The sequence below is a fragment of the Hypanus sabinus genome, chromosome 8 (assembly GCF_030144855.1).
Source record: "Hypanus sabinus isolate sHypSab1 chromosome 8, sHypSab1.hap1, whole genome shotgun sequence".
Taxonomy (NCBI): domain Eukaryota; kingdom Metazoa; phylum Chordata; class Chondrichthyes; order Myliobatiformes; family Dasyatidae; genus Hypanus; species Hypanus sabinus.
In genome coordinates, this window is record NC_082713.1 from 41,260,172 (window position 1) to 41,276,029 (window position 15,858).

The window sequence follows — 15,858 nt, forward strand, 5'->3', positions numbered from 1 at the left end:
TGAACACAGAAAACACTGGACAACAATTTTTTTTCGTAAGTGTTGCTTCCTCAGGATTTTTTTTGTGTATGACAAATTACTTGAAGCTGAACACAAATCTAATGTCAGACTACTCGTATCACATGGGAATTTGGAGGAACAGGAAATTAACTTTTCTTTTGAATATAATGTGTTTCATTGCATAACAGTGCTGACACATTGCAATAGTTCAACTCAGCCAAACCTGTTTTGTTGATGATTTTCATTTGTATTCAGTGTCTGAGGCTTCTCGCTAAGTGGCCAACAATAATCAGCAAGCACTAATGGATTCCAGTTGCCCTGATACCACTTCTCCATGACTGCAATGTTCTGCTGAAACTTTTGACCATGCTCGTCACCAACAGCGCCAATATTTGGAGGGAAGGAGTCAAAATGGGAATGCAGAATGTGAATCTTTTGCAAAGAAAATTTCAGTTTGTAATAGAACTAAAGCATTGCAACTCAAAATTCTGCATAGAGCCCATCTGACTCCAGATCATCTCTCAAAATTTAAGACGGGGGTTTCTCCAATGTGTTCTAAATGTAAAGTAAATACTGGAACTTTCACCCACTGTTTTTGGACTTGACCTAAACTTCAGGCATACTGGAGTGATATTTTGGGTGACACAGAAAAGATTCTGAAGATGGAGGTTGAAATGGACCCAGTGTCTTTTCTCTTAGGCTTCCCCAGCAGTATTATTAATGCACATAAGAAAAAACTTTTTAACATTCTGACTTTTTGTGTGAGGAAGAACATTTTACTTTGTTGGATATCCGATGAGGCCCCTGGACTTTTTGGGTGGTGTGAATTAATCATGGAATACATTCCATGACTTTTTAACATGTATGGTACACTCAAAAACAAATAGTTTTTTTATGAAACATGACAACCTTTTCTGCAATAGGTAGATGTAAACCTGTCTGCTATACTAATAAGGACTTTTGTATAAGATGCAGTGGTGATGTTTATATTTTGATGGAAGTGTTCTGACAGCTGACATCTGTGAGGGGAAGAAATGTAAATGTATCTGGTAATTGAAAGTTTTGTTATGCTAAGCAAAATATATATATATGTAAAGAAAGTGAATCTTCAGTGACATGTTGCACTTCATGGTTTTGTATGCTTGAAGCATGTTGTCAACCAGCTGCATGTAGTTTGGTGCTTTGTAGTTGCCAAGAAAAGTTTCAACAACATCCTTGAATGCCTTCCATGTGATTTCTTCCGGTCCCACGAGAAGTTCTTTGAATTGCCTATCACTTATGGCCTGTTTGATTTGTGGACCAACAAAAATACCTTCCTTTGCCTTGGCATCATGTTATTCTGGGAAACATCTGTCTCAAATTTCAAAATCCTTCACCTTCCTCATTCATCGCTTTCACAAAATTTTTCATAAGCCCCAGTTTTATATGAAGAAGGAGGCAAAAATATCTTTGTTGGGCCTAGAAGCAGCTTATGTGCCACACTTTTCAGGCCTGGAACCAACTGCTTGTGAAGTGGCCAACACTTTTGAAGGTTATCAGATTCTTTAGCTCGACTGTCCCATTCGTAAATGAAACAACTGTACTTGCTGTATCCATCCGAGCTGCATTCCTAGTAGAAGCCTTTTAAAAATCTGTCCTGCTACGCAGCTTCTGTCCTGCCTAAGCATGCCCGGGTATGCCTGGACAAGATAGAAAACCTTCCAGCTTACATTGTGGGCGACATTTTGATTTGACTTGAATTATGAATTGAAATAACAAATATAGACAACTTCCAAACAATGCTGCGTGATGGGGAGATTTCATGGTGATTTCCATGATCAGTAGCCCAAAGTCCATAAGATACACCCAAAAGTATTCAGGAAACAAAATCATTGTTGCCCAGTGTCCACAGTTTAAAGTAAGTTCATCTGCTAGTGATTTAAGACACTCATTTAAAAAGTTATGTTAATAGCCTGAAGATCAAATATTAATGGTGTTAAATGAATTTATACTTTAATACTAATCTATAATGAGCAACAAATGAGAGAAATGAAAGGTGTTATTTCTCAAGATTGGGGTATTGTCTAACAGTGGATAATGGAAACGAACTGTATTAAAATTCCTTTGTCCCAATGAATGACTCTTGAACTTTTGGTGTATCCTGACCCTTGCTGGACTGAATGGATGTCAGAATTGGGTTAGGCTGTGTTGTTGCCAACATGATATGGAGCACCTTAATGATGCTCATGGTGCTATGAGGCATAACTCCAGTTGTGGAAAGATTTTCTCAAGATTCTCAAATTTTACCGGCCCCTTTGATGCCACAACACCAGGTGTAAACTTAAGACTGAAGTGAAATGAATTTAATTTTCCCCTGGTATTCAGCCTTTTTATGTATGCTTGGACCAAGGCTGTAAAAAGATCATGAGGTGAAAGTTCCTGATGCAACTCAAACTGAGCACCGAGGAGCTCAGCAAAGAATAAATTCTGCTGAGGATGATTTCTCCTCTAACTTTATTTATTTATTAATTTTACTGCTGATATAGGTGGTAATTTGCTGGAATAAATTTGTTCTGCTTTTGTAGACGTCATAATATGGAAACTAAACTCCTTTATGGAATAGTTATTAAAATTATAACTGCAACCTGACATGGCTGGCTCCAAAGGATGTCGTCTGATCTGCAGTTGATATATTGATGCAATGCTAGACCCTTTGGAATATCCACTACTTTCCTGGGCAGCTACTTATCCATAGCAATTCCAACTCCCTACCAACTTGCTTGATTCCTTCCAATTATTAATCTTTCACCTTGCCCGGTCTTCAATGTCAATTACCTGTCTGTTGTTCTGTAACTTAATTCCTGCCATCCACTGATCTACCAAACCAGTCCCTCCTCCTCGACCTGCTAAACCGACACATCCATTGTCCTTGCCGCCTCACAATATCACTTCTATGATAAACGTCCTTCTGTTTCCTTTCAGTCCTCCCTGTTCTTGGGCATCTCTCACTCCAGGATGCCAGCACTGCTTTCCACCCTGGATGACACTGGAGCTGCCTGGTATCCATCATTTTATCCACATTAGTGATGTCTAAATGGAAAGGCATTTCTCATGTGGACTTTGTGCACAACAGAGTATTGTTGAAGGCATCTACCCAATAAAATTTTGTTTGGTTCCCTCTTTTTAGAGAGTTTAATACACCGAAATAAGTGCAATTTAATCTCTGGGCAAATCCATTTTATGGATAATGGTTGAGGGATAGGTATTGTTTGGGATATCAGGGCCAATTTTCCTTCTTCAAAGTGATGCTGTGGGATCTCCTACATCCACACAGAAAACAGCTAGGGTCTCCATTTAACAGATGGCATAATACACCATCGAAATGACACACAAAACGCTGGAGGAACTCAGCAGGTCAGGCAGCATCTATGGAGAGGAATCTATGGAGGCAACCTTTCAGGCAAGGACATCCATGGAATGACCGCTTGTATGGTCCACCAACAACTTTGTACTAACTGGGAGAGAGTAACAACAGCTCCAACTATGGACCTGTATCCCAGAGGAAATGGGGGTCGTTGCAAAGGGGAAAACAATACAAATAAAATAATTGTAGAAAAAATGATGACGATACGGGGAAAGATCAGGGGAATAACTAGCTCATAGCCCTCAGGGGCCAAATGACCATCTTCCGTGTTACGGTTCTCTTTTATTTTAATCTCAGGTACAGTTGGGTACCTTAATTTGCATGGTTAATCCCCTCTGGGTTTGCGTGAGTGGGCGTGTAGGAGGCCCAAGCTGAGAAATGACACATGATCTCATTTTGAGTTGTTGATTTCAGATTGCAGCCTTACTGCAAACTCGCCGCAGCTGCGTAAAGAAACAGTTTGTTCCAATGAAGGCGAAGTGCGTTGGGCGCTGACTCAGTTCCTCCCCTTCGCTTTGCCGAGCGGATTCGGACGGAGAGCGCGCCCCGGCGCGGACGATGCCCAGCGCTGTCCTCCGCAACACACTCGGCGTACGACCCGCTTGCCGCCGGCTCCGGAGCTGCGATATCGGCGGTAATGGATGGCTCCGAACAGCCCAACGCCTTCAGAAGGTCCCGCAGCTTCCACTTAAAAAACTTCAGAACATTCCTCAACAAAATGAGCCACCGAGGAGCGATAGGTAAGAACAGATTCTGCCTTTCTACAATTCGTTTTAGCGAATGAGCTGATTGGTAATATAGAAAAAGAAGGCGCAAACAGTAACGAGATTCTGCTTTTGATAGGAGCATGGTGAATTTATGATAGTGTCTGAGAGCCCCCTTTTTCTGGCTGAAAGTTTATACAGTGTATAACAGCACATCCGATGCAGAGCTCCCGAGAATTTCTGCATTCGCTCTGTACTGTTCTACGCTGCTGCCCCTTGGCACTGAAATACTGTACCAGCTTCGAAACGGAGTCGATTTGACAGTACCGCGTTTGAAATACACAGTCGGGTTGAAACGTCAAATAACGACTAATCTTCTACCTGATTATAAAACAGAGCCTGTGCTAGTTTGGCCGCGTGGTTTCCCTCTACACACTTACCATTCTCACCTTTCATGTCACAACTTCTGGTCTTTCAGCATTTATACGAAAAATATTATTATGATTCAAAAATAAAATAATCTAGTTGTAAGGCGGAGTGTTGAAGTGCGGTTGATTTGAAAAGTACCTTCAGAATGTTTGTAAGGACTTTGGTTTGTCAAGATGGTAGTTTAACTTGCAACATCTGGTGTTTCATTTTCACTTACAACCAGCTTGTTAAAACTGCCAGTTTGGAAAGTTTTTAATCAAACTGTAAACCACTACAGGATGTTCACCACAGACTTTGAATATTGCTGATTTTGGTTGATCTGGAGTGCTTTGAAGGGTTCTGTGTTTGTTGGCTGGCCTCTGGAGGGGCAGGATTTAAGTCCTTTCTATTGGCTTTGGCATCTTTGATCAGAGAAGGGTGGAATTCAGCCATTCCAGATTACAATGCAGGGACATCTAAAGAGATTTACAGGCAGTTGGTATACCTCCAGTGAGAATGGGATCAGGTTAAGTTGTGATCCTCTCCGGTGTGTGTTTTTCGCCCATGTTCTGTACGTGGACTTGCACGTGGCTAGTTACAAGCATTCTGAAATTGAACTATTTGTGCTTTACAAATTACTGTAGTTCATTCTAGTCATACAGAAACCAATTTTCACCGTAGAAAAATGTTGGAAATGTGCACCAAGATGTCTTGTTTATATTGATTATGATAATGTTAACCAGGACAGCACAATTCTCTTCTGAAAAATACGCAGTGATTCCCTCCTGCCTTTAATATCCGCATCTGACGGAGAGTGATGACAGTTTTCTATAATGTCATGCTTAAAGCAGCTAAATTAATTCAAAATGCACTTCCAAGTGCAACAGCTGGAGGCAGTCTAAAAGACAGTATTACTGAGATGAACCGACAAAAACATTGATTATTTGGGCCTATATTCTAATTACACAGAAATATTCAAAGTTCAAAGTAAATTTATTATTTACGTGCTAGTACTGTATGTCACCAAATAGTACACTACCCTGGAATTAATTTTCTTGCAGGTATTCACAGTAGAACAAAGAAATCAATAGAATCAGTGAAAAACTACACATTAACAAAGTCTGGCAAGCAGCCAATGTGTGAAAGACAAACTGTGCAAATTTGGTATATTTAGTTTTTTGTAAAACTAAGAATAATAAATATGTTAGTAAATAATACTGAGATCATGAGTTGCAGAGTTCTTGAAAGTGAGTCTATGCAACCTATAGGTTGTGACCATTGATCAGTTCAGTGTTGAGGTGAGTGGAGTTATCCAGGCTGGTTCAGGAACCTGATGGCTGAAAGGTAATAACTGTTCCTGAACCTGGTGGTGTAGGTCCTGAGGCTCCTGCACCTCTTTCCTCATGGTACCAGTGAGAAGAGAGCATGGCCTGGATGATGGGGGTCCTTGATCATGGATGCTGCTTTCTTCTGACATCTGTCTTTGTAGATGTGCTCAATAGTGGGGACGGCTTTTCCTGTAGTCATTTGATATTTCAACTAGCATTTTTCCATACTTGCTGCTGACTTAAAAAATGTTTGAATATACATTTTCAAAACCCATTCTGTTAACTTCCTTCATATTGCTGATCCAATCATCAGTGGTCCATAAGACAGTTTGTGCCACCATTTGAGCATGGCTGACCTACTTTCCATCTTAGCCCCATTCTCCTGCCTTCTCCCTATATCCTTTGCTGCCCTTATTAATCAAGACTATTTCAACCTGTGCTTTAAATATACTCAATGATTTGGCCTCAAATGAAGAAAGACAAGATCATGAGTTGATAAAGGGGGATATGAATAGAGTGCTAGAATAACCTTCACCCATGAAGCATTTGTAGGTAGCTCATGTCTTCCTCCTTCCCAACTTAGTCAGCTGTCAAACCAGCTTAATGCTTAGGATGGTCTATGCAAGTACAATTTCATCCAGCAGTTTTTCAGTGTGACTGATGGGGAATTACTGTAACATGTGCTCTGTTACTGGTACATAAAATAACCCAAAGTGGGCGTACAGCCTAGAAAAGGCTGGCAAAGAATGGTAAAGAGCAAGTTCAAGGCTTCAGTATTTGGATGCGAATATGTAGAAATCATGAACTTGCTGCTAATTATGTGGGGAATACAGTGGGAATTTACAAACAAGATGTTAGATATTTCCACAGAGCTCATCAAATTCAGGAAGCTGATCAATCCTGAGAACTCATCAAAAATTTGGAAGGTATATTTCTGTATAATCTGCATTGAATATAATCATTGTAATCTTAGACATCATCTTAAAATGTAATAATAAACAGACATAGTCAGAAATCAGAAATGCAAAGGAGTGGAACAAAGTGCTGAGGTCACTGAGATGCTGTCTGGGGAGATGAATGTCTGGTTATTCTGGCTTCTCACCACATAGTCCTCCGAAAGTGAACTCAGTGTGGCTTTGCACTAGACTGAGTCTCCACCCAAATAATATTTTAATCTCTCATTCTGGCCAAAGGGACTTGCAGTGCCAAGGTTACCTTAAATTTATTGGAGGAGAAGCAAAACAAAGGACAAAAAGGTTGTTGTGTCATTAATGACATCTGTCAATCTCCGGCAACATTATAGGGCACTCTGGAAAATATTGACCAGCACACAAGTCACGCTGCAAATTTCATTGGAAGATATTGGTAGGAAGTGGAAATAATTATGCAGTTGTGCAGTTTTTCCTGTCTTTTGTATGGAGTGGTTATATCTGCAGAGATCCTGTATTGCTGTTGTCATTTAAGCATGTTATCTTAAGGCTCGTTACTACGAAGGCCTAAAGCTATGAATTCATTTTCAGAGGGTTTCAGGTTATTCATAAGGGAAATCTCATTTGAAGTGTCAGCAAATCCACTTTTACCTTTAGGCAATCATCTATAATTCAACTTTATAATGAAGAGGAGAGGCTCAGGGATGGGAGAGGTTTCTGATGGTGTCAAAAGAGAATAAGGAGAATGCAGTTAACCAGCTATCAGATGGTACAGAGCACAAAATCTTCTGTTGTCTCAGGAGACTCAGTACTCACAATTAGGTGCTTCAAGTTTTACGCAAGTTCTTGAAATCTGACCTGAAGCCATGTTTGAAGAGTTCTATTACTTTGTTTGCAGAGGTGATGACATTTCGCAGATCAGAATGCTTCCAGTTGCAAAAGATCTGCAATATTTCATTTGTGATTCACCATGGATATTGGCAGGTGATAAGAACTTCCATACTTATGTCATCTTTATGAAGGTTGTTTCTCAAAGTGAGGGATCCAAAGTGATAGCATACTCAAAGTTGAAGGCACTGTGTTTTGCACTCATATAAGAAAAGTATGGTGTTTATATCAACAAGAAGGAATAATATTCTCCAAATATTCAGCTGTGATCAAAGGATATGATCTAGACGATCAATATGAAGTACATTATTAACTAAATGATGCCTGGTCATTTTTGCAATTAAAGAAAATATCAGTGGTGGTTACTTGGAGATAAGAAATATCCTGCGTGAGAATTCTTACAGTAATGTTGAAGAGTGGATTGAGGCTAGAGTTAGAATAGAGCATGTGTTGGAATGCTGAAAGGATAAGTCTTACTATCTTCACATTTTTGATGAAGATACATACTATATACCCTATGCTGCAGCATTTAATTTCAGTGACAGGGATTGTCTTTTGAAATTTGCATAATTAAATGCACAAAGGCTCCGCCAGGATAAAGGGGATAAACAATTTCAGGAAATTTGTGACTGAGATAAAGATGCCCAATTTCCGTGAGTGTATCTTGTGCCAAAGTGGCTGTCGGCTCTGGCACCCACAGTGCTGGTAAAGCATAAACTGCAGGACTCATCGCAACTTGATACTGCATTAGGAGCATTGTCAGACTGGCAGCGAACGGAATCTGAATCTTGGGAAAATCTGCATCCCAGTCACTAGGGCTGGTCATATTCTCCAACAGGACTGTGATTTCTGGAAGGTAAACTAAAACTAATCCTCTTACTGAATTAGGGATCAATTTGACGCTCCTACTGTTGTTAAATTTTCATCAAATTGCTGAAATATAAATGGGGCTAAAGTTATATGATAGCCATGTGCATATTAAAAATTTGTAATGAGTCATACCAATTGTATGCAAATTTACCAACCTAGTAGTGAAACTCATAGCACGGGAAGTTGAAAGAGAAGCACATGGGATGTTGATGAATAAACATTATTAAGTAATGGCAAATTTTGGAGCTTGGTCATTGGCAGAACAATTATGCGGAGAGACTAAGGTGGTGGCTGTATGACATATTCAACAAGCTGGAGGCTTCTGATGCAAAAACATTGAACTTTGATAAATGTGCTGAGATCAGTGGTGAGACTAAAGATCAGATGTGCAGATATGCTGCACTTCCCCTGGTGAAAAGAGGAACTGAAAGTTTAGACCTTATGAGAAAACTAAATAAACTATTGAATTTGTAGCCTAGGGGTTTTTGATGAGTTCATTTTCTGCTTGACAGAAGTAATCACAGCAAATTTAATGCCACTAGACACCGCTCCTTTTCCCCGCTTCTCAGGATGACCTTTAGAAAAAGGCAGCTTCTGGTTTTGCCTGAACCGTAGACATGTATCTCCCTGATGGGGAAACCATTTCCCCATTCCGGCTCTCGTTAGGGTGGCGTGGAGTTTGTTACGGTTCGATAAAGCTTATATAGCTCATTTGTGCCTTGGGCGAGAGCCTGGCCTGAGTTCAGGATAATGTTGCAAATAGTCCTCAGAGTGGTTTAGTAACCTGCTCCTTAGCAACCTCTAGAAGATGAAAGTTGACTCCAAGTGCAGTCCCTTGTAGCACTAAGAATTCTTTGTTATAGAACGCTTTCCCCACCCATCTTCATTGTGGGACTGTCAGTTATGATACAGTCACCATCCTCATTACATGAATGTCATGGCAAACTTCACCGTCATTATACAGATGTCTGATAATAATTTGTTATATCTACCCCTTTTGATAGTCCTTTAGCTACGTATTGCCATCAATAAACTTTTGAGTACATGCCACTGACATTATAACACTCCTTTCATCATACATCACTCCTGATATAAACCATCCCATTAAAATATTGTCTCCATTGCATGCTCTTTCCCTCCTTTTAATCACATCAACAAGGCTGCTGTGTTTTGCCCCCACAGGATCATGTTATGCGCATGGGAATCCCAATCTTGAAATTGAAAGGTTGATATAAAAATGGGACAATACAATCCCTTTTTTCTATGCATATAACTTTTTATTACATAGGGATTTTAGGAAGAAATACTTTTAACTTGTTTCTGCTCACAATTTAGTCTATGGCTGTTGATAGTTACCGAACTTCTGATAAGATCTGGAAAAGTAATAGTCATCGAGTTATATGATGTGTAAACAGGCCCTTTGGCACAACACATCCTTGCTGACCAGGATGCCTTCCTGAATTAGTCCCGTTTGCCTGCATTAGACCCATATCCTGCTAAACATTTTCTAACCAATAATCTGCCTAAATGTATTTTAAACATCCCCATCTCTTTCACTTCCTCTGGCAGCTCTTTCCACATACAAACCACCCTGTATGGGAAAAATCTGCTTCTTGGGTCCTTTCCCACATCAAAATCTTTGCCTTCTCATTTGAGACTCTCCTACCTCAGGAAGTGGACTATGATAATCCATCTTACCTAAGCCCCTTATGATTTTGTATACCTCTAGAACAGGTGTTCCCAACCTGGGGTTCCACGGATCCCTCTGTTAATGGTAGGGCTCCACGGTATAAAAAAGGTTGGGAGCCCCTGCTCTGGAACATTGTCACTCCTCAACTCCCTTCACTCCATTTCTAGCCTGCTCTTAAAATTAAAGCAACATCATTGTGAATCTGTACAATCCCTACTTTTAAAAATAATCCTTCTTAAAGCATGGTGATCAGAACTACACAGCATGTTCATGGTGCAGTCTCACCAACGTCATATACAACTGTAACATGATGTCTCAACTCCAGTACTCAGTATCCTGTCTGTTGAATGCCCTGTACCTCTTTCACCACCTTGTCTACCTGAATTGCCACGTTCAGGAACTATGTACGTGCACCCCTCGAGTTCTCTGACTGACAATATTTCTCATGACCTGTCATTCACTTTGTATATATTTAATTTTCTAAAACATGCCACTTTGCACTGGTATGAGTTAAACTCCATCTGCCTGTAGCCACTTGCACAGAACTGAAGCACAGGACGAATCTTTGTGTTTAATTCCTTGTCAGGCTGGATCTCCAGCTGAGATTTCGAACGAATCGCAAAAGCATTTCAAAGCAACTAGCCTTTTATTTATTTGTGATAGAAACACCTGACTTCAATCTTGACTTTCAAATTGAGGCAGCCACTTGTTTGGGAAAACTCAAAAAAGCAAAAACTAATCTAGAATAGGGCTGGGATTTCCTTTGTTTATTTAGGATGCTATGCTGCTTAATTGGGACAGGAGACTGTTTCTGAACGGTTTCTAGGATCAGTTGCATGCTCTTGGATGGCCGTTAGGCACAGCACTGTGCTTAGAGTGAACAGTTTTTAAATAGCATCAGTTGCATGTGTTTGTGTTCAAAAAGCAGTGATTTTTGTCACTGGTAGTTGTCAAGAAACAAGCAGTAAGACATTTCAGAACTGTTTTGCTCACTGCGGTTTTAAGCACTCAGGCTTTGAGATGCCAGAAATGACAGGTGTGAAAATGAAATGATGTTATGACTTCAAATTTACAACTGTAAAAAAAATTTGAAAGTATTGGTGATCATCTTGAAAGTTACAATGAAAATGAAGATTTTGAGTATGTAATCATCATTGGATGAATTCCTCCGATAACTATTATGAACGAATACAAAGTTTTATAGTACTGTAGTGGTATTGGTATTGTTGTAATTTGTTCTGTATTTGGTAGTTTGTCTTTTTTTATACCTTTTAACTACATACATGAAACTTTGGCCAACTGGGGCAGCCACTTAATTAGGCCAAAATGTACTTGTCTTGTGGTGTCCTAATTAACCTGAATCCATTGTATTTCTTGGTGGTTTAGATGGTAAAAGTAATCTGTTGTTGCTTTGTTGCTAGGTACCTTCTGTTTTGTGTTCTGTCTGGTTCTGCCGAGCAGGATGACTGGTGCAGGAATGTGTGACGACACTTACCACAAGCACATCCTTGAGTTTATTAGTTGTTAACGTAAATGACACATTTAACTGTATGTTTTAATGTGATAAACAAACCTGAATAAACAAATACACCACTGACATATTGACTAAGGAGATTCAAATCTGAAACTTTAACTTATGCCAGGTCTACTGATTTCATTTGCATGATAGCATGTTGTTTTTGGGTGCTTGTTTGCTCCTGAAGAGTATTTGATATTTTGGTTGAAAAGTACAAATGTTTAGGATCTTTTCCCAAAATGTTGACTCTTTATTTCCCTCCAAAGATGCTGCCTGACCTTGGAGATCCTCCAGCATTTTGTATGTGTTGCAAAAGATTTCCAACATCTGTATAATCTCGCGTTTACAAATGATTACGAGTCAGGTTTGGAAATTCTGTCTCACTGCGATTTGATTCATGTCGAATGATTTCCTGATGTTCATCGAAAAGAATGATTTGTTGCCCAAGGATTGTTGACCTCAGTATTACTAAACTCAGTGAAAGCAAGCAAGGATACATCACAAAACTGAGTATTGCTATTGCTTCCCTTCCTCGTTAAGTGTGTACGGTGATCAATGTTGTGTTAGCACTGTTGGTTTTTAGCATCCTGGTTATGTTTTGTGCTTTGGTTTTACTAATGTTTTATCACTCTGCTTCGGGCCAGACTGGAATTTAAAACTTGTGACCAATAGTTTGACCAAACTTATGTCCAAACCATTTCAAGTCAAACAGCAACTTTCCATGTGGTGGATTTTATTTTCTCATATGATTTAGAAGCAACATAGTAAATATAAAGATTAGTAAACATACAGTGACTGGCAGCAAAGAGACTATCTCAAAATTCTGTGTTACTGCCTGTAAGTTATGGAACCTTACATGATCAACCATGATAAAATGTCACAAAAGTGAAGGACAATTCTTCTCACTTCCGTCTTCACATTTTGCTTTCTGTTTCCAGCTTTTATCTTAAAATAGTTTTCATTTCTTTGTTATTAATTGTACCAGCATCTTTTCTGCATAATCCAACTCAGTGGGATTTTCATAACTTGGTTTCACATTTACTCTTCTGGTTGTAGAGACAGAATTATCAGCAGTGACGTCTCTTCCCAGGTCTCTTCACTCTTGCCTCTGGAGTTCTAACCGGGTTGATACCTCTTTCCTTAACAAGATGATACTCCTTGGAGGTGCAGAACCAAACTCCAAATATTCGCCAGCAAAACCCGTGTTATTCTCTATCTTGGCAACCTCACTTCAATGTCTCTGTGCTGTCTGACGTATTCCTGGATAAACCATGGTTGCTTTTAGCTCTCTGTTCAGGTCATTTAAGTTAACTTGCTTGGACCTTGGCCCAATTTCTGTGTGCTCAGTTGATTTTAATTCCCTCAGTCAGCCACAGATTCAGGTTAAGATGGACTGTATGATGGCACCAGAGAAATACAGTTAGTTTCATGTGGATCTCTTTTCATTTTCTTATGACTCTGATAGTCCCCTTTGCTTCTTTACAATGTTGTGCTCCACAAATAGATGTTCTGTTATGTACAGGATGATTAAAAATCATCCAAGACACACTCATCTCTGATTTCAATACACAATTATATCAATGTTCATTTCCCAATTCTTGCTACTTATTTCATAATTCATTTAATATCTTATTCTGCTTTTAAAGGATCTTGTGTTTGTGGAGGGGAGAACAGAGTAGTGAGTGGAAGGGATAATATAGAGACAGTAATTGAAGGCTTGAGATAATGAAAATAATGTTGAATTAAGTGAGAGACTTGGAGGATTTAGACCAGAATGGAAATATAAAACTGTCATTGGGGTGTGGGAAAAGCAGTCCAAACAAGTACTTAGTTTGAATTAGAAATCATCATGTCAGCAAGTGGCACAACTAAAGGCATTGATTATAATATATAAGGGTGAAACTAGTTCTGGTGTCTATATAGAGTTAAATACTTTTCAGAATCACGGAATAGAATTGAGTTAAATAAAGAGGTTGCAAGTTCCTTAGTTCAAGGAATAAATATTAGGAATAAGTGCAAAATTGAGGATGTCAGACAGACTAAAGAAGACAGTGAACAGAATGAATCTCTGTTGACCGTCTGTAACTATGCAGGGAATGTTTACATGCATTGTCTTCCCAGAGGGGAAAGTCATGATGTAACCAAATTGGTAAGAGGATGGTGAGACAACATGATCTGTGTAAGCACCACGTGCACTGAGTTCTACGCTTTTAGAGTTGGATAAAGCAAAAATCAAATGCAGCAGATGTTCAGAATCTGAAATAATAACAGAAAGATCTGGAGATATTTAGTGGGTCAGGCAGCAAATGTGGAGAGAAAAAGAGAGAAGCTCTATCCTCAGCTAAGTGGGCAATTTTAAATACCTGAGCTAAGATTGTTACAATGGTGGACTATTGAGCACATCATCTGAGTTTAAACCTAGTCACACCTGCCATACGTGTAACAAATCAATGCATGTTGTCATGCACCAACAGTCTTTATTTGTGAAATGCAGATGCAGGTGATCAACAAAGCTTAACAACAATAACATACAATAGCTTGGGCAATCTACAGTTGGAAAGAGGGGAGAAGAATATGTTATCTGAGCCAAGATCTTTTTTGAAAGTTCACTAAGAATCTGAAGGAATATTAAAATATTCCCCTGCACCTACTGACCTTGACCATTCAACCAAGCGATGATTTGTACACTTCTCTTAATACCTCAGTTTCTTGTGTAAATCAGAACTATGGGAGAATGGAATTCTTTCCCTCTTGTTCACCAGGAGCCAGTTTTAACTTGGCTTATAGGAAACTGGTGGGTTTGAGTTGAATACTGGGTTCACAGACACTGGTTATGTTTACTTTACAATGGATACAGTGGAGAGTAAAATTTTGGGTGAGCGCATAGGGTGGACACAGGTGCATAACTGGCATTTCCATTGATTTTTTGCAAGTTGGTCACCTTGTGAGTTGGGTAAGGATTGTACCCCCAGTTTCAGCAATCATGCAGGGCCCACACATGTGAAGAGTAAAGCTTCACTACACTGCATTAAGGTACAAACCAAAAGTAATACCATGGCAGTGGAAAAGCAGCTTGTTCTGCACCAGGCTGTCAGTTCTGAATTCCCTAAACAATAGTCATTGAGATGATGGGCAGTGAACTATTTCCCCTGGACCTATGGCAATTGAGAATTGGATTACATTTTTTCAAAATCCATTTTTAGTTCTAGTCTCACCCAACCTTGGTGGAGAAAGCCTGCTTCCATTTACCATAACTATACTCCTTATTTTTATATGCCTCTACCAAATCTCCCCTTGTACACCTATGCTGCAGGGAATAAAGCCCTAACCTTTCACTATAACTAAGGCCATCAAGTCCTGGCAAAATTTTGGCTAATTTTCCCTGCACTCTTTCGATCCTTTTGATATCTTTCCTGTAGGTAGTGATCAAAACTACATACAGTACTTCAAGTTAGGCCTCACTAACATCTTATACAACTTTAACACAGCATTCCAACTTCTGTACTCATTACTGTAATTTATGAAGACTAATGTGCCAAAAACTTTCATTATGACTGTACTTAGCTGTGACGCCACTTTCAGGAATTAATGATTGATATTCCCAGATCACCCTACACTGCCACACTTCTCAGACCCCTACTCCTCACTGAGTAACACACCTCACACTTGCCTGAATTAAATTTCATCTGGTATTTTTCATCCCATTTTTCCAGCTGGTCCAGATTCTGCTGCAAGCTCTGGTAGTCGTCCTCACTGTTCACTAACACCCCCTTCCCCCCCTCCCCCTCCCCAGCAGCCACAGGCCTCTAGTCAGAGAGGCAATCATCTACTACTTCTCTCTGACTTCTCTTACAAATCCAATGTCTAATCCAATTTACTACCTCACCTTGAATGCCAGGCGACTGAACCTTCTTAACCAACCTCCCATGCAGGACTTTGTCAAAGGCTTTGCTAAAGTCCATGTGTACAACATACATTGACTTGCCTTCATCAATTTTCCCCAGTAACTTTCTTGAAAAACTGGAAGATTGGTTAGACATGACCTACCATGCACAGAGCCATGCCGACTATCCCTAATCAGTCCCTGTCTATCCAAGTACTTGTATATCTGGTCCCCTATGT

General features: G+C 39.6%; 1 protein-coding gene across 1 annotated transcript in view; it reads left to right on the forward strand.

Moving 5' to 3' along the window:
• The first annotated feature begins 3,816 nt into the window (after nt 1-3,816).
• Nucleotides 3,817-15,858, forward strand: part of stard8 (StAR-related lipid transfer (START) domain containing 8) — an 89,377-nt gene continuing 77,335 nt past the window's right edge. The window contains exon 1 of the mRNA XM_059977028.1: nt 3,817-4,143. Coding sequence (XP_059833011.1) covers nt 4,041-4,143 — 103 coding nt within the window. The 5' untranslated portion in view covers nt 3,817-4,040. The remainder of the gene's footprint in view (nt 4,144-15,858) is intronic.